Raw genomic sequence first — 19,547 nt, 5'->3', positions numbered from 1 at the left:
CCAGCTGGTTTTGGGAACCTGCAGCCAGCCACCACAATCACACATGTGCACTGGCAAGAGTGCACATAAAAGAAAAGTATTTAGTAGATGACAAGTTCCAGCAGGATCTACTGGAGCTCCCAGCTTGCACTGTCTCAAAATGCAATCTGAGCAATATTGAGCTTGCAAAAACAAAAGTAAGAAGTGAAAGCTGTACAATATATGTAGCAAGAAATGCTGTGTTAAAGAAAAGAAAATCTCTTATCTCTCAAGTAAAACAATATAATTGTCCACTAATTGGCAAACTGCTGTTTTTTTCTACTGAGACATTTCAAAGCTACTCCCTCTTCTCTGTTGTTGGCTACCATCTGATATGGTACATTTGCTGCACTACTCATGGTCACCTTGAGAATGCAAGATTACTTACTAGCAAGCTCCAGGAAAGATTCTCTCTCAACTTTCTTATCTCACACTAGCAGGGAGAAGTAGCTCTTTGTTAAGGTCTCATTGTACATGGGGCATTAGCTCGTAAAAGCTTTTTGGTCTCTGGTGTGCTTTCTGTAACTGCTGATACCTTGCAAGATGCAGCTTCTTACAGCTGTTTTACCAAATAGTGTTCTGCTGCTAGGTTATCCTCCACACAGCACTTGGAAGGCAGTCCTCACAGCAATAGGTTAGGAATCCTCCTCTTCAAGTGATGCAGGCAGAAGAGCAGTTCCCCTTGGGCTAACTAAATGCTGTGTTCTCAAGACAAACTTGTAACAGACTTTATCATAACTAATTATACTGGATTGTCCACATTCCATGAGTGACAGCATCTCTTAAAGTTCTCATCAACAAAGAATAAGAATGTCTTATAAAATCTCCTCAGCACACTGATACTCTTTGGTCCTGAGCTATTTGGAGAATATGTTCATGGAAGAACTTAACACAGTCTTCTCATCACTCATGCTGAGTACCAGCATCTCTTGCATCAGCTTCCAGAAGTGTGGGCTGATGATGCAATGCACTAGAAATTTGCATCAAATAATTTTGCTCTCATCTGGCTTCAAGATCTTCATGAATTGCAGCAGAGGTGGAGATATGCTGTCAAGAATCAGAGAAAAATGTGGTGCAATGGATCTCAGGTCCTTCTGCCTCCCAAAGACAGAACAGATAATATGGTATCATTTGTGACAACTGCTCATCTAACTTGCTCTGAGTAGACTTCAGATGAAATTTCAAACTTCTCTTCAGACTGCTTTGGTGCATTTCAAACAGCCCAAGAAGTCATGGTAGCTGTTGCAGCTCTCCATCACCTGGCCTGTCACGATAGGTCCATACTTTAACTTTCCTGATCCTGCTCAAAGGCAGTTTTCAAGACAAAATAGTTTCAGACATTTTCAAGGCAAAAGAAGAGAGATTGTATCAAACAAGAAAAAAGAGTAAAACTATTCCCTCACCCTGGGATCTTTGTCTAATTCAAAAGTCTGCAACCAGATTTACGGCTTCTCTACCCAGTGACAGAATGGTTCATTTCTGTAGCCATGGTTTGTTCACCGAAGACTTCTGTAAATATTGCAAGTCCTGCAAAAATAATTAATCTCTTGAAGTGGAAGAAGTTCTTCTGTGCTTTCATTATATCCCTTCAAAATTTCCTGAAGTACAGGATATTATAGACTGCTTTTTGCACCTTGGAAACTAAAGAGAAAATCACCTTAAGAAGACATATGTGTTTCTCCACATAATGGCCTCTGATTATTTTTGGATTAGCCTATTTACCTCGATGTTTTACAACACTTCACAGAAAAAGCAGAGAAGAGATGACAAAACCTGTGAGCATAGCACAGCACAATTGTCTGGAAAGAACAAAGTGGTTCAAATTCTGTCCAGTTTCTCAAAGAGCCACATATGGATATTTGTCACATCAGAGGATACCCAAAAAATGAGTGATGCTGTAAAACAAATGTGATTAGCAAAACACTTGCAAGAAATGTGTTTGTTTAATTAGGTTTTCTTCTGGTGCAGACATTTTCTTAAAAATGTTGCATGCAAGAAGCGTTTTGCTGCTTTGATCATTATAACTTGTGCAAACTTCTAGGGATATTGCAGAATTCAGCAGTATTATGCTGTGCTCATTTTCAGCTGTGCTTTTTGCAACTCCCTGGCTGAAGTCTTTGTCTGGAAGCCCTTCTGCAGTGTTTTACTTGTGTAAGAATGAAAGTTTTTTGCAGATAACTTGTATACATCGATGTATACAAGCATACATGCAGTATGTCTTCAAGATACACAAACCACATTTGTGTTTATCTTCTGCCTTAGTCTGTCATTCAGCAACTTGTTCTTGAGATGAAGTGACATTGAGACTGCTCATTGTTGCCCTGAATAAGAGGGAGCACAAAGTGTGAGGGCACCTGTGAGGCCTTGTCTTAACCAAAAGGGAGTGGGAATATGCTCCAGCAGGACTTACGTACAGACTGTACATTTCAAACAACCTGTGTGTAACTGCAAGAAAGCCTGAAGCATAAGTCTCTGGTGTTCTCCTAGAGCTTTCAGAGATTTTGCTAGCCAAAATGTTCAAGGCATGCGTGTGTAAAGGGTGGTAAAAAGCATTGAATGCCTCAAGCATGAGTTACGGCCTCTGATTTTTCTGGGGATTCTCATGCAGCACTCATAGGGTCTATGTAGAGTTGCATCAGAGAAAGGGAGGTTTGCATCCTATATAGAAAAGAATGCATTTTTACTGAATTTGGCAGAAGATACCTTCTTGTTGTGAGACTTGGCATTAACTTAGCACAAGGGAGTTATTAATTTTTCTCATGCTCCTAGTCAAAATTAATTGCTTTTTAAATAAGCCACAATTTATTTTGCAGTTGAAAATGGTTATAAAACATGTGGTTATCTAAAGGTCACAACTTTGTCAACATTAAGTGCAATTTTATCTTCAATAACATTCATTTGTGTAAGAAAGCTATCCCTATTTCTTACTTTTATTAAATAGATTAAATCCCAAGGAGAATGATATATTGTGGGCTTCCAAAGATAAATGTAGAAATGAGGTCATGTCCTCTTTTTAATTATAATTGCTATTCATTCCTGCAGCACAGGAAAAAGTTACAATTCTAATCAGCTAAAATCCATACTTAAGAAATCAGAATAATCAAAAGTACTGGGATAAGTCTTTGATTACTGTTTTTCAAAGGAAGCTAACTACATTATCAAAGCAATAGACTGGGTAGATTATTAGGTAGGGCTCTGTGGAGGCTGAGGGAAGTTGCTTATGAGACAGTGTTTTTAATTCAACTCTCTCTCTTTCTGTTTGCTTTTAAAACTTAGAGGCACAGGCACCAAATACCTTGTGATCTTTAGCTGCAGCGAAACCAAAACTGCATAATGTCACTGGAATGTCAGCACTTGCTGACTTAATCCTGTATTCATAGTAGCTGTACTCTGTTTCCTCCACTGGGCTGCCTTTAAGCTTTTGAAAGACAACGGGAAGAAAAGACTTTAGGTGGAGACAATACCAGTGTCCTGTTCTTGAAATATTTGATTATCTTGTGTCTACTTTGTATCCTGAAACTTTCCCTGCTGTGTGTCAGCTGTTTGTCCCGAGGATATCGAGACACTAGGGCAGAGTGTACAGGGCTGAGGCTTGATCCTGAGCATGGATCTGGGAGCTGGGAAACAATATCCTGTGTGCCTGGACTCTTTAGCTGGATTTATGGCTGGGGTGCAGCACTGTGCACAAGCAGCCATTCAGCTGCACGACCCAGCTGCTAAAAGCCTGTGAAATTGGTGTGTTGCATCTGGGAGCTGCATGAAAAGCCTCCCATTAGCACAGCAGTGCCCGCAGTGTGGGCCCTGTCCCACGTGGCTGTTGTGTGAGCAGTCTCCCCAGGCACGTCCTGTCTGCTGTGACACACCAGCTCTGCCTGGGCTTGCTCACTCTCAGGGGGACGCCTGAGTCAGGTCAATTCCAGCTCAGGGATTTCTGTGTGGAGGTTTAAACATGTCGAAAGACTATTTTAAATTTGCATTAGTAGGTAGTTTTTGTGTCTGTCTTCTAAATGCGCAGCTGCTTGGAGATTTCTTTTTAACTGCATTACTGTTAAGATGTGCTTTTGTGAGAGATGCAGATGGCAGATGAGTCATATTTGCTAGGAATAAATCAAATACAAACTCAAATTTCAAAGCCCTCTAGAAATGTGAGAAGTTTGATGACATGATGAAAGGAAAATAACAAAGAATCCTAAAGCAGAGTAAACTTGATTCCGTGTATGCACACAGTTGCTTCAAGTTATGTTGGAACTGTTTCATCAGTTTTGACATCATCTAATAATTCACTTGCCTTTTTATTTCAGATGTTGATGAATGCCTTCAAGACAGCAATATTTGCTTAAGAGGAAGCTGCATAAATACTGAAGGGTCCTACAAATGCACTTGTCCGGATGGTTTCCAGCAGATAGCAAATAGGGGATGTCAAGGTATGAAATAGGTGTTAAAAAACCCCTGGATCATAATTATAAATGTGCAGGTTTGTAAGTGTAACTTGTGATAGTCACAGACCATGCTAAGGAAGAGAAACTAATTTATCATTTGTAATACTTTCTTACTCTTCTTATTTTCTATTCTCATTCATTCTCTCCTCTCTGTAAATATATGCGGAGAAATTATTTCAAGAGGCTGAAGTCTCAGCCTTCCTAACTTGGAAGAGAATCTGTGTTAGAACTAACAGAGATGCAGAGCTGCTTTTTTCCCAAATCCTGGAAATGTTTATTTTGACAGAACATTCTATGTGTTGTGAATCAGAGCTGTAACAAGAAGAGCTGCATTGTTAGCATTAAGTCACATTAGATATTACCTCTATAAAACACTTGCAGTACTTTGTGGAGGATGGGTGAGGATGAAGAGAATGTGTTATCTGAGACTGAGTCAGCATTGCCAAACCCAGGAAAACACTTCCCAGGTTTTAGTTCTGAGCAATCCCATCTTCATGTTGGCACAACACCCAGGCATGCCTCATCACTTTTGCCCACCATTTTTGTGAGACAGAAACCATGGTATTAGAGCTGGAAAGTGATAACATGTTCATGTTCTAAATGGCTGAAGGACCAGAACACTGGACTTTGCTTTGGCTGCTCATGTTGGGAACTTATGCACAGTTTAGACTTGAGCTGAGAAACTGGATTCCAGCTCATCCACATTGAAGATCTTCTGCAACAAACACTAAATTCCCTGTAAAAGTTCTGAGTATTCTATGAGACTGCTTTCTAATTCAGAAAATGCTGCATTCAGCATACAGAAGTGCTGTATTAGACCTTGCTTTAGCAGATAAAAGAGAATTGACCACAAGCTGAAATCAATAGCAGCTTTGATACTCCTCTAATCTCTTCACTTTGCCATCTAAAGTAGTAGATATATGCCTCATATTTTAAATGAATAAATATAACAAAACTGAAAGCACTTATGAGCCAGCTAAGGGACAGACAGTGCAAACAGAGAGCTATTGAATTAAACTGGCAAATTTATCACAGAGCGCAGTGTCTGCAAATTGAGTCTGGACTAGACTAGAAGATGGGGATATGTATTTTGGGAAGGAGAAAGTTGATAAGACTCCAAAACATGAGAAACTGCAGTTTGCTCTTTCAGAGGTATTATACTCAATTTCCCTAACACTGGTAATTTTGTTTTCCTGCCTTTTAATACATTGTTCTACCTTGTGTAATCAGCTGGTTCAGTTTCCAGTGTTTTTCTGGCAGTTTTAAGACAGCTAAATCTTGAGTACAGTATGAGAAGGTACAATCCTGTCCTTGTCATTGCTGGTCTCCCACCATTCCCAACTTTCAGAGGGCTTCAGGAAGTAGTTGATGGTTTGCATTTGCTATGAATTAGGAGAAAGCTTAATACATGTAGGTGTTTTGTTCAGCACAGTGCACTTACTTTTCCTTAGGGACCTCATGCAGATAGAACTTCCCCGAGCTGCCTGCCTCTTTTCTTTCCTCTTATGGCCATGATTTCAGGACACTGATTGGAAGGTCTACACGCAGGCTAGAATCAGTTTGTAGCTAGAGAAAATTCTGTAGTGGATGTCACGGTCTTGAGACGGTGATACTGAAATTGTATTTTCTCTAGTACATCAAAATTGCTGGCTACTTTAATACATTGCAGGTGGCTGTAAGCAGAAATAGGTTCAGTTAAAGAATGAGAAATTCTAGTGTTTGGATAAAGGATGAATAAGCCTCATGGGTCAGGTTTGTTTGTAAATTTGTGTTCGGATTCAGCATGATACTGGATGCTTCTTAAGGGGTTTTTGTAAAGCAAAAAGTACAAAAGTACAATTACAACATTAATGATAATTTATATGAAAGTGGTAGTACCTTAATGAAATAATAAAGTCCTTAAGTTTTTAGGGTAGATTTGGTTGCTAACATGAGACATCAATCAAAAGGAAATCGTTGTTTTTCAGATTCCCAAGTTTGAAAAATGCTTTCTAAGCTAAAAATAGAACCAAACAAAAGAGACTGTTATAAGCTCTTATACAGCAATCTTTTAAGATCATTCCCACTCCCCATCAGCATAAAAGAGCATTTGGCTTTAAATTATGTAAAATCAGCCTTCTGGGAAAGATGCAGCTCCAAACCTGCTGGTAACATGTGGAGTCAGATGCCCAAGTTGACCAGTGTGCAGCCATGAAAAAGCACTGAGATGGGGCTGAGAACACCTGTAACACAGAAGAAATGTGGACTAGGGTGGTGCTTAGGCTGGTTTCCCACATATCACTCTCTGCTCGTCCTCATCACAGAGTGGTGAAACAAGAGTATGATGCAGCAGAACGTATTGACATCTATACAGAGTTTAAGAAGGATCCCAGGAGATTTGGTTACTCTGGAAGATGAGCCGTTCACACAGCTATTTACATAGCCAGTGGAAATAGAATCTGCTTTTAAGATTAATTGAACTTAGGCTTAATATTAAGGCTGTGATGATTTGCAAATCTCTAAATGTCTCTGTGCTTTCAGATATCAATGAATGTGAGAGATCTGACCTCTGCTCACCACACGGAGAGTGCCTAAACACGGATGGTTCCTACCAGTGCATATGTGAGCGGGGCTTCTCTGTGTCTGCAGATGGCCGAATGTGCGAAGGTGAGGCAAGCTACAATAATTCAGTCCCATTGATTTGCTGTTGTTAGGAGGCTGAGAAAAGTTGTCAGTCAGTCACTACTAACTCTAAAATCTGCCACTTGTGTTTCTGTGGGTAAGACACGCATGAATATTTAGGATTATCTAATTTGAAGCTCAAGTGCATTATCAACAAGCCTGAGCTACCTGAGTGTTCTCAATGCTGTGTGGAAGACAGCAGAACCTTGCTTGTCCAAACTTTTATTTAAAATACACAGATTAAGTAACAGACTAGTAACTCCGGTGAGAAGTTGTAGTGAAATCCATTAGTTCTATTATAGAACTTCAGGCATTTTGAAATGGCAGAAATGGAGTAAATAGCAGTAATTAGATCTTTATAGAAATATCAACCAGGAGCCTGGGATTTAGGGTAACTATGGTTTTTATGTTGCTATGTCATGAAAACATATCCTGTTGCTAATGGTATACACACGTTTGCAAGTGATGCTGTTCTCCTGCACTGAATTTAAAACAGGACACTTGTGCCCAGTGATACCAAGAAGGTATGTGGGTTTGTGAAGTCAGTGATGCTGATAGAAAATAAACTCTCCCCTAACTAGATTAAGAATGGCTATTCTTATGGTTGAGAGGAGTGTTCAAGACAGTAAGGCTTGTTGGAAAAGTTCAGAAGGGGAAAAATTTATATGGTAGTACTTCAGCTGGATGCATGCTGAGGAGATACACTGAGCAGATGATAGCTCAGTCTTAGAACCAATGGGTAGTGGACCTCAAAAACCCAAGAAGTAAGCAATATTCTCTCTCCCAAAGTATAGGCCCCGAAATCCATATGTGATTGGTTTTCACAGGCCAATTCTTCTCATAGTTCACTTAGTGAACTATAGTGAAAACATTTGTCCTTTGGTGAATGAAGTGCACTGAAACTTGTGTCTGACTGTTGCATCTCCCTGCTTATACCAGAGGAAAATGAGCATTACAGCTTTATTACTGAAGCTGGCATATAACCTGCCATATACTTAGTAATGAGATCTCTCATGAAATGAAGTACTGTACTAGCAGGAACACTGTTATGCTTGATGTCAGGGAATAAGTGCTGTATATTTAGATATAGCATAACATCAAACACACCATTTGTGTTTTAGTTATTATTGATAATTATAAAAAATTCTGCAGTGTTCTTTAGTGCTTTTTTCTCTAAACATTTACTTCATTTTGTAATCATGGTGTTAGTTGAAAGAAATCTTTTCTTACTGCCAAGACAAAAGCCTGGTCAAGTAGGCTAGAGAGAGTGAATCTGAGTAACTCTGCTGATTCATGGAGGAGGCAGTACTTTATAATTTGAAGTAATCGGGATAATTCCAAAGCATGTTCATGGACTCTTTCATCAGCATGTATACATTTCATTTCATGTATCCTTCCCAGTGTTTAGGAAGGTTATGGCCACATATCTTGAATTACTCTGGAAGAGAAGTAGTAGCAGGTGTTTTGCCTCGCTCTTGAGCATAGCTATAAAAGAGGGAGGGAAAAAGTGGCTAGAGAAGAATACAGCCTTCTCTTTGTAGAAGCCAAACACTTTATTTCAAAATGAAGCTAGAAGAATGCTTATTAACCTTGTGAAATCAAACTCCCAGAAATTAAAAAAAAGCACAACTGAAAGGAACACAACTTTAAAAAAAAAAAAAATCTGAAGTCATTAGCATCTACTGTTAAGAGATGTATCAGAAACAATGAGCTCCTCTGCATCTTGGCATTTAATAAAATAGCAGTTTCCAGGGAAAGGCTGCTATCATATATGATGAGGTAATACAAAGTTAGTCTCCATTAGAACAAAAAAGCCAAACTTTTACTAAATAGAAAGAGATGAAATCACAAGATCTTATTTCCAGGATTGTGACTAGTTTTGGAACTTTTTAATGAAGAGTAAAACGAGTACAAAACCAGTTGAGCATGCTTCACAAGTAATTGGTGTTGTGTATGGAATACAGATCAGACTTTATATTCAGGACTTGGAAAAGTATTTTAATAACTTGGCGAAGCAAAGGTACCTCTAGTCTCTGAAGCAGCAGCACTCCTTTTCCACCACAATTAATTTCTCCATTCTGTCATTTTAATAAAAGCAACTCTGTAGTTTTGAAAAAAACTCATTTTAAGGGAGCACTGATGGCATCAGTGTCAGTATTTGTAGTGGTGTCAGCTTCATGCTAAAAGGCAAGACAAAACAAAAGGAATGTGTGATGTATGAGAAAGCATGTGGCTTCCAGCCGCAGGAGCTACTGTTCTTTACACTAAGTGCCTCTGTGAATTTAATTCTAGTTAAGTGAGTGAGAATAACTGTTTATACCATCAGAGGAAGAACCTGAGAAAATTTTCCTGGATTCACACACCTCTCTGTACCTGGGGAGCAGATTTTCCATATCTCCAGACTTTTTTTGTATGAGTTTGACTTGGGTTTTTTGAAGTTTGAAACAACATCAGCATAAAACATTTAAGAACCTCATGTGGTTTAGTTCTGGTGTGGAGTTTTTGTGGCCATTGGCCAAAGTAAACTGAACAGCTGTGGGGACTGTGTCTTCTTCCAAGGTGTAGACAAACTTTTGTTGCAGCAGGGACATTCCACTGCAGCCTGGCCCCAGGCTCAGAAATTTGACTGCACTGGGCTCTCTGAACTGGAGGCTCTCCGAGTGCTCCTTAGCTCCTTGTTGAGCTCTCTAAGGTTCATGTAAAGATGGTGTTTTACCCAGCTGGCTACTAGTCAAATATGTTGGCAAAACCTCAAGTTAGAGGTTCTCTGATGTTTAAATCAATACCCTGCCTCAAGCACCTCTTCTGTCTCCATGTCCCATCCCATATGTCTCTCATTGGCTTCTCACTGCTGCAACAGGCAGTCCAAAAAAACTTACTCATCCCACCAGAGCTCTCTTCCTTTTTATATATGCATGTTATGGGTAGCCCTGGAAGTTTCAGAATCAGAGCTCTGCTGCTCTAATCACTTTGCAGGCCTGTCTTAGGAACCAGTTCCTCTTCCAGACATACTGCTGTGTAAGTAGATTTCAGTGAGATTTAAATATCCTGCTTGAGGTTGAGGTTGCCTTCATCTTGTTCAGGTTGTCAGAAAACAGGAGCACAGTGTTGAACTGCACAAAAGTGTGTGTCAGTGCACACATCTTGCCTTTTGATTAAAGCAGGCAGCACTGATTAATGGATTCTAAAGTAGGTTTTAATTACAGAGAACTGCTTTAGTCACTCTATAGACATAGGATATATCGGTTTCATACTTAGTTTTTTTTCCCCTGACTTTGCTTCCATGTAGCAAAAGAACTGCTGATTACAAGCCTCGCTCTTTATGGGGTGATTAAAGAAACAAATGTCCTTTCCGGCTGTAAAAAAGAGTCCTTTGAGTGAACTGTCTAGACAAGAAAAAATATTTGGTGCTTGGACCTTCTCTGTAATATCCCATGCACTGAAAGATGTTCAGACTGTACTTTTTAGAAAAAAAACCTGTCTTCTGTGGCTCTATTTTATACTGAATTAGGACACTTGCTACAATCACAAGTTTTGTTTCTGTGGCTTTTTTAGTCAATGACCTTGTTTCACCTGTGAAAATCCAGCTGCATGAACCATTCCCCTGTTTCCTTTAACATTTAGGTTTTAAGTAAGAAGAGTTCTGTAATTCGGGTAATTCTAAAATCCCCAGATGTAGTTTCTTCTGCGTAGGTTTTTAACAGGAACTGTCCCGTGGCTCAGGAACTTTTTGTTATTTAACCATAGTTGTTCACTGAAAACGCGAACTCTGTGTATTGTCTGTTGTCTGAAATTCCAGGCTGTCAAGCCACCATTGTTTACTCATTTTGAATTCCTTTTCTGATCAGAGCTTTCTGATTAAGAGACAGAGTATTCAGATTTTTTTACTAGATATGTCAATCACATGGGACTATTAATAGCAGATAAGTTATGCAGGTACAGAAGCAAGAGGGAGGGACCAGAAAAACACAACTGTAAAAAATTTTTATTTTCTTCCTCCCAGTAACTACATATGCATCTTTTTATAATTCTGTCACTGTGGGGACTTGAAAAGGTATAAAAGGTGACCCTTCACCTCTCACAGTCTTTAACACAGATCAATTTTTTATTCACATTGCTGAATTAATTCTACTAGGAAGGGTTTGTGGTAGGTTTCAATAAGGTCAATATCCAGAAACCATTCAAATTTTTGTATTCAATTCCTTGAGAATAAAGAGAATATTGTATTCTTTGCCAAATACAATAGCCCTTTCTAAAAGAAATTCTTTGAATATTTTCCCTTTGTTTAATAAATCAAGATGTAAAGACCATTAAAATCTTTACTACAAAACTTACAAACCAAATAAACTTTTCTGCCAGTTCCATCTGCAATTACTTTTTTATAACCATCAATTATACTCATACATGTGTCCTAGAATTTGGTGTATTTAGTATGTGCAGTTTTTGCCTGCATTTTGTATGTGGGCTGAAGTTTGTTAACCAGTGGATCAGTTCAGTAGGAGAAGTGAGTTTTCCATCACTTAAGCATCCTAACATGAAACTACGTGCCTTTCTGAGAAAAATGTTAAAATTTCACAGTTTGTTCCATTGCTACAGAAATTGTCAGAGACAGGTTTTTTAGCCTTTTTAAAAGTGTACGTGCCATTCCAAATCTGTTCAGACCCCACCACAGCACACAGGAAAAGCTGGATTTCAAGATCCCAAAAACACCGGTCCCTGAGGCACACAAAGCTTGTGCAGGTGAACTTTGAGCACTTGGGTTGCAGGAGGGCAGCAGAAGAGGTAACAGGTGTGGATGGTAATGACATGCTGCTCAAATTTTGGTAGCCTGGGGGGCTGTGACCACACGGTTCAAAGACCAAGAGTTCCCTTTCAGCTCAGCATAAATCACAATTTAAAAGTAAAAAAGTCCTTGGTTGCTGAGTACTGTCAGGATAAGAATGCAGTGCATCTTTGCTGAGTTCTCTAGGTTTTTGTTTGACACAGCTGTGGACAGCTGGAGGAATAGGCAGGACTATATTTTAGCTCTGCTCTGTCCTTACAGAAAAGCACCCGGTGCTGCTCACCTGTTTGGAGAAGCCTTCTCTCTGTGGCACTGCAGGATTCAGTCCCAACAGTTCTTTAGTTCAGGGAGTGCCAAAGGCCTTCACTGGAGGTAAAATGATGATAGGCTCCATCACATGAAGGGCTACCAAAAAGTGCAGAATTAATAATAGGAACAAGCACTCAGATAAATCACTTTATTCCACATTTAAAATGCAATTATCCCTTGAAGAAATGTGAAGAAGGAAAGCAGCAGGTTTAATTAATGTTTTTTAGGAAAGAAATACAGCAATATTTTCTGTACTTCAGATTGCAGAGGAATATAGAAGGCAGAAGGTACTAATCCTAGTATCCTGGCAGGTTCACAGCTAATGTTCTTCCTCCTGAAAAGCACCTCATGGCATCTTTAATGACCACATATGGCCAGGGCTTTGGGTTTACGTCTTACTTTGTGTGGAGATAAAAATAATGCATTCCTAGAACTTGTAATGTACCTACAAAAATAAACCACAGTCTGCACAAGCAGCTCTGCTTCATTGTAATTTGATGGGCAGCTGACTCAAAGAACAGACTTAGACATGCAAGTGACTTAATTGTAAGGCCAGCAAACCAAAACTGGAAGTACAAATGAAAAGGCCAGTGCAGAAAACATTCTGGCATTGGAATTACTTTGTGCACCTGAGTAAGATGACTTGTATGTGTAGATTTACAGGACTTCAGATAGAAGGCTCAGTCCACAGATATTTACCACTAACACTATGAAACTGTGATCTGTGCAAAGAGCCAGAATGAAATCTGTGCAGCACTTCTGCACAGGGAATGTAGCTATACCCTTGAAGTCTTTTTGTAGGCACAGTGAGTTCAGTTTCATTCATGTTGATGACTGTATAATAGTACACCGGTAGAATCTATAAGTCAGTCAGAGAAATTCTTAAAACTATGCCTTAGTCTGTGCTATGTAACATCATGCTCTGGTTAGCAAGTTGGGTGAAACAGATGGTGGAGGCAGTTGACTATTGCTGACACACTTACTGCAAAGCTAACACTGAAAGAATGTCTTAAATTGTTTGTGTGCTTCCATTAATTTTTGTGTCATGTCCTTGTGTTCCTTCCCAAAGTGCTGAGGCATAGCTGCATCTGTTTGCAAAGTGGCCCATCTGTGGGTGTTCTGCACTCTTTGTGAATGTGTGCCTTTGGCTGTCACACAGCCTGTCTGATGTTAAAATTCTCCCCTGCAGATGTGGATGAGTGTACGAACGGCACGGTGTGTGGCACTCACGGCTTCTGTGAGAACATGGATGGCTCCTACCGCTGCCTCTGTTACCAAGGCTACCAGGACACACAGGATGGGCAAGGCTGTACAGGTGAGCTCATGGGTGCTAGCAGTCACTGCTGCAAAGTTCAAAGGAGCAAAACCAGCATTCCAACAAAACACATCTCACATTTTTGTTTTCTGACTTCTTTTTATTAAAGTTATGCCACTTACTAGTAAAAATAGGGTTGGGCTGTACTTTACTCACTGAACTTTGTGGCAGATGGAAACTTTACTTTGTATCTATTTAATGAAAACCTGTTATTAGGGCAAACAAAAGGCAACAGCAAATGAGTTGAACCACTTATTTTATTTCTTTTAAAAAACCCACGAAACCTCCTTGTGCATGTCAGAGCCATTCACAGATATAATAGCATGAATTTAATATCTTAGCCTATTTAAGTGCTACATCTGTTTAGTCTCTTAGCTGAGTAACCAGGACCCTGCACTACCCCCTGCGGGAAATAACATCTGGAATGTGGCACAGCCAGGCTGAATTAGATGGCACCTCCCAAGGCATATGGTGTTTAAACAGATTTTAACATTAGCTTCCAGCTCCAGGAAAGACACCTATCACCTTGAAATGATGTGGGATTTTTGTAGATGTGTAAATACTGCACATTTCTTTTGTGACTAATAGGTTTCCAGATCTGTTGTTAATAGTGATGGCTGGAGAATTGAGGCAGCACAAGTCTGTAATATAAAATTAATACCAGATCAAGGAGAGGTATTCATTTCTTCAAGCCAGATTCAGGATGAAACACATTTACTGGTAACAGGGACCTAAGTGGAATACCGAACAGAGAGGAGGAATTAGAAGTTTTACAGAGTGTTTGTATGCATTTTCTAATATATTAAATAGTTTTGTTACAAAATTCTTTATGTCATTTGACACTTGCTTTGCTTCATAGCAAGGTGTATTTTGTCCTACAGTGACTTTTCATGGATGAAAACAAATGAAGCGAAGAAAGTAAAAAATCAAAAGGGAAAGTAAAGGATGGTGTGAAACTAAATTTAATTTTGAGCTACCACTGAAGTAATTCTGAGCCACGGAAATTTTTTACTTGTATAATACTGCATAGTATAAAATGCTCTTATAAATTTTGAAGCCAGTTATCAGCCAAAACAATTTAAGGGAAAATCAAGTCTCTAGTTCCTGACTAGACAATGTTCCCCAAAGAAGACTTACTCCCTATGACAGGAAGCCAGTAAAAAGATAAAGAAAAATCTGAATGCATTTTTTGAATGTGAGCAAACTCTAAGTTAAAATTCATATTTATATAAAAACACACAAAAATCAACATTTATTCACATAACTAGATTTTGATAGGCAAGAGGTAAAAAGGATGGAAGCTTCACAAGTTAGACCACACTCAGTTATAGGAATTTCTGAATTGTGATACAGAAATTGCTATTTCTGATACTAATCAACATAATTTCTGTCTACTAATGAGATTCTGTCATTAGAAGCAGATTTTCAAATGTCAGCGTTAGCAACTGAAAAGAAAGTTGAGTTAAATGATCTTGGTAATATTTGGTCCTTGTTTAAACAACAGACAATTCTATCAGTCTATCAGACAAAAGCATTTCAGGTTGGCTAGTTAGCAGGTGTATGGAATCCAAGTGAAAAATATGTGGAATTTTTTGGAGGGAGGAATTTTGCAGTGTACAGCGGGGGTCCCTGGGTTACCTGGGCACAACTTCTGTAGATTCCAGAGCAGCCTGTGAGTCCATGCATAGACATATGGTCGCAGTGGGGCTGGGGAATTCTCTGTTTGGTGCTTCTTTACAAGAAAAATGGTATTTTGGGGAGGAAAATGAATTCTCTTTTTTGTAGTGCAGTCTGAATCTCAACAAAACTCGTTCATTTTGCTCCTTGAGTTTAGTGAAAGTTTGATAATAAAGATAAGAAAACAAATTAAATTACTCTGTGTCTTAAATCCCAATAAGAGAATACACAGAAAAGCAAGTATTTAACAATGAGAAACACCAAAAAACTGTGTTCTGGTCTACAATCAGCACCTAATCAACAGTAATAGTCTATAAACTGTACTGTGACTTTCAGGGGTCTTTATTTCAAAGGACTTACTACTTGTTTATGTATCCACTTAGGTATTAGTGAGTTTTTAATCCTTCCCCAGAGAGCACATCTGTAATCTGGCAGACAATATTGGCACAGATACAGCAGATAAAAGAACAGTCAGTAGTGGGTCTCAATTGATTTCTGTTTTGGATTTTTTCCCCAGATGTGAATGAATGTGAAATGTTGAGTGGAGTATGTGGCGAAGCCCTCTGTGAAAATGTTGATGGTTCTTTCCTGTGTCTGTGCTCCGATGAAAACCAGGAGTACGATCCAATGACCGGACAGTGTCGCTTCCGTGCCTCACCAGGTAAAACGTCTGCGGATTCTTGCTTGGCATGATTTCAGCTGCACACTGAACCATTGGAAAGGCAAAGCTGGCTGCAGTATTGGTGTTCCTTTAACTACAGCAGAAAAATGGCAAACTTCGTCATTGTCTTGAAAGTGTGTGCATGAGAGGAGGTTTTTCTAGGACAGAATATGTTATCAGTGAATCATTAGCAGGCAGAACATAGCAGAAGCACCTTCTAAATGTTATACATCAACAGACTTGGCAGTAATATTCAGCAATTATTACAGGTAAGAGTAAACAGTCTCGCTGACTGTACTGTATGAATGAAATCTGATATGGAATCAAGTCTATGGCCTGAGTGATTTTGGTTTTTGTCCAAACTTTTACAGACACCCATTAGTATGCTTGGACAATGTTTAAGAGAGCATATTATTAAAACCAAGAGTTATATTTAGTTGTGGTTTGACCCCAGATGGCAACCAAGCCCCAAGCAGTGACTTACTCCTGTAGAAAGCTCTCTCATGGGTTGAGATAAAGACAGATTAATAGGGAAAGCAAAAGCCACGCATACAAACAAAGCAAATCAAGGAATTAATTGACTGCTTCCCATGGGCAGGCAGGTATTCAGCCATCTCCAGGAGAGCAGGGCCCCATCACATGTAACAGTGACTTGGGAAGACAAAAGCCATCACTCCAAACATCCCCCCCTCTTCCTCCTTCTCGTCATTTTATATACTGAGCATGATGTCATTGCGTCTGGAATATCCTTTTGGTCAGTTTGGGTCAGCTGTCCTGGCTGTGTCTCCTCCCAACCTCCCATGCACCCCAGCTTCATCACCAGTGTGGCAGAACAAAAAGCAGAAAAGGCTTTGGCTCTGTGTAAGCCCTGCTCAGCAATAACAAGAACTCTATGTTATCAACCCTGTGTTCATCACAAATCCAAAAACCAAACCCATACCAGCCACTGTGAAGAACTCTGTACCAGCCAAAATCAGCACAATAGTCTTATCTTATTAGCATTATCTAGAATTAATGAGTCCTAAGAGAAGGTTGTTGGGAAAGCAAAAACCCAAACCACTACGTTGATGTCAAACTATCACTGTTGTCAGTCTCTCTTAGTGTCCTTGCCTGCTTTACTCCTTAAGTCCATTTTCTACTAGTCCATTGTACTGGATTTTTGAGCTTTTCTTATAAAGTGTTTTGGGTGTTGAAAATACTACTGAAATATACTAATTGAAAATTAGTTTAGAACTCTTAAGGCTGCCTTCACATTTCTACAATGATCCAGTTTGGAGAAAAGAAGAAACCCACAGGAGGATGAACAGAGTACAAGAAATGACAGGGTGCACTTCCATAGCTTTTTTTTCCCCTCCAGAATACAACTCTTGGTATTTTTTCCTTGTTTTCTTACACTGCAGGCTGATGTAGCTTCCAGAAAGCCTTAGAGGAACTGGCTTTTTTGCCACGATGCTCTCTTTACAGCTTCCAGGCTGTGGCTATTTTCTCCTATCACTCGTGATCTTTCAGACTTGTAAAGAGGGTTGAAATATCCATGACCTAATTGTCACAAAAATTTAGATCACTGAATGTAGCACTCAGCAGCATTCAAGAAGTTGCCTGTGAAATATCATTAACAGCTGATTGATGAATGCTTTGGGCCTGTGAGGAGGCAGTACTCAGGAGAGTTCAGCTAACTGATGAAACAAAACCAGAACTGAAAACATAGTCACAGGACCTGAGTCATGTAAAAAGAACTCGCATCCAAAAGACATTTGAGGACATACCCTAACATTACTGTGGGGAGGAAGGGGATGAAGAACACAGTATGACCGATTGTGCTGTCAACAGATGGATACTCTACTGTCAGTACTAATTCTATGATGCTATCAGCAGTGAGCACAGCTTTGCTGTGATCAGTCTGGAAAGTGACTGTTCTTCCTTCCCCTCCAGGCTTCCTCGGGCTCTAACAAAACACATGCTTTGCCTTTGTCTCTTCTCTGATAAGGTCATCAAGATCTCTCATAGAAAACCACAAGGAGCTAATGAGAAGTACTTTACATCATATGGTTTTGGACTCTAGAGTAAGGCAAAATGGCAGTACTTGGAACAGAGATCTTACTCTCCTATTTTCTTCCAAAGTAAAAGGAGAAAAGACTGTTGTTAATTCTTCTTATCAACTATTCTTGCTGCAAAGAATGCTGGAATAGCCACACATCCTCTCCAGCTTTGACAAGCCACATACTCAAGTCAGGCGTGGTGCCTCCAGAGCTCCCATGGTACATATGGATATCATCTGTCAGCATTAGTTTGCACCATGGTTATGAAAGGCACAACTTAAAAGGCAGAAAGGAAGAACTTAATCTGTGTTATCCTGTTACAGATATCTATAGTTCAGGCTGGCTCATCTAGCTCTTATTTCTCATTCTTAATTTTTGTGCATAAAGAAGTGTTTGTTCCCCTTGTATGAAGTGCAAATAGGTAACATTTGTTCAAATGTTACTTTAATTTGGGACTTTTATTACATGTGGTTAAAGGCCAATAGATTTGTGGAGTGCTGTGTGTTCACTCTTTTCTTTACTTACCCTTAGGGCTCTCAAAACTTCCTTTTATTCAGATTCCACTTGCTGGAAATTAGTCTGTTGTTAGCTATGCCTTGAAACAATCCTCCCAGTGTATGTATGAGGAATTTAAGCCCCTATTGTCACTCTCCAGTCAAAAAACCCAAAAAAAGTGCAAAAAATTGTGTGAGGATTGATTGTCTCATTTCCTTCTTCTCTGCTCTGCCATTCATAAAATGTAGGAAATGTTTCAGAAATAAGAAAATATGAAGGAGGAAAGAACTTTATTCTGTAGGAGATGAAAATCTGCTGTTCTATACATCTTTGTACCTAAGAGAGAAAAAATGCATGCTTTTATAAAAGTCTTCTCATTTATTCTTTTAACAAACTATAAAGCTATTTGTGATTAATTTCTAGCAGGTGCCAATCTCTATGCATTTCAAGTAATAATCAATAATAGTAATAAATAATAATAATAAGTTTGAGTATAATTGTGGTTTTAACTGGCATGTTGTAGTATGCATTTGAGCTACTAGTAGAAACTCATATACTACTAACAGGTCTCATAACGTTGAATCCAAGAGCTATAATGGACAGCAAATATCTGAGGATTATAACAAGTATGATTTGGGGTGGTATGCCAAAACTTGAAATGTTTCAATACCAGTGCTTGCAGACATACAACATCATTGGCATAAGGGAAACCTGGTGGGATGAAACTATGCCTGGAGTGCCACATTGAATGTTTTTGGACTAGAGTAAGGCAAAATGGCAAGCTAGGTGAGGCAGGGAGGTGGCCGGAATATATGGAGCTTATGTTTGGTGATGGTACAGTTTGAAGTCTCCAGGTAAGGATAAAGGGACAAACAAATAACATGGATGTCATTGTGGGACTCTACTGTAAACCACCTAGCCAGGACAATGACACTGATGAATTTTTTATTTGAGGAACTAATGGAAACCTCCAATCAACTTCCCTTGTCCTTTGAGGGGACTTCAACTTGCCAGATGTTAACTAGGAACAAACAGATCCAGAAAATTGCTCAAAGAGGATGCTAACTTCATGGTACAGGTACTAAGGGAGCCAACTAGGAAGGATGTCCTTTTTTATTTATTGCTTAATTAACAACAAATTAATTAACAA

General features: G+C 39.2%; 1 protein-coding gene across 9 annotated transcripts in view; it reads left to right on the top strand.

Moving 5' to 3' along the window:
• LTBP1 (latent transforming growth factor beta binding protein 1) overlaps positions 1-19,547 on the top strand; it is a 189,431-nt gene that overhangs the window by 140,157 nt on the left and 29,727 nt on the right. For all 9 annotated transcript variants that reach the window (XM_059841317.1, XM_059841314.1, XM_059841319.1 and 6 more), the window contains 4 exons: positions 4,320-4,442; positions 6,978-7,103; positions 13,400-13,525; positions 15,720-15,863. In XM_059841317.1, the coding sequence (XP_059697300.1) occupies positions 4,320-4,442; positions 6,978-7,103; positions 13,400-13,525; positions 15,720-15,863 (519 nt within the window). The remainder of the gene's footprint in view (positions 1-4,319; positions 4,443-6,977; positions 7,104-13,399; positions 13,526-15,719; positions 15,864-19,547) is intronic.

This window comes from Haemorhous mexicanus, chromosome 3 (assembly GCF_027477595.1).
Source record: "Haemorhous mexicanus isolate bHaeMex1 chromosome 3, bHaeMex1.pri, whole genome shotgun sequence".
Taxonomy (NCBI): domain Eukaryota; kingdom Metazoa; phylum Chordata; class Aves; order Passeriformes; family Fringillidae; genus Haemorhous; species Haemorhous mexicanus.
Note: the sequence above shows the minus strand (reverse complement) of the source record. Positions and strands in the feature narration are given on the sequence as shown.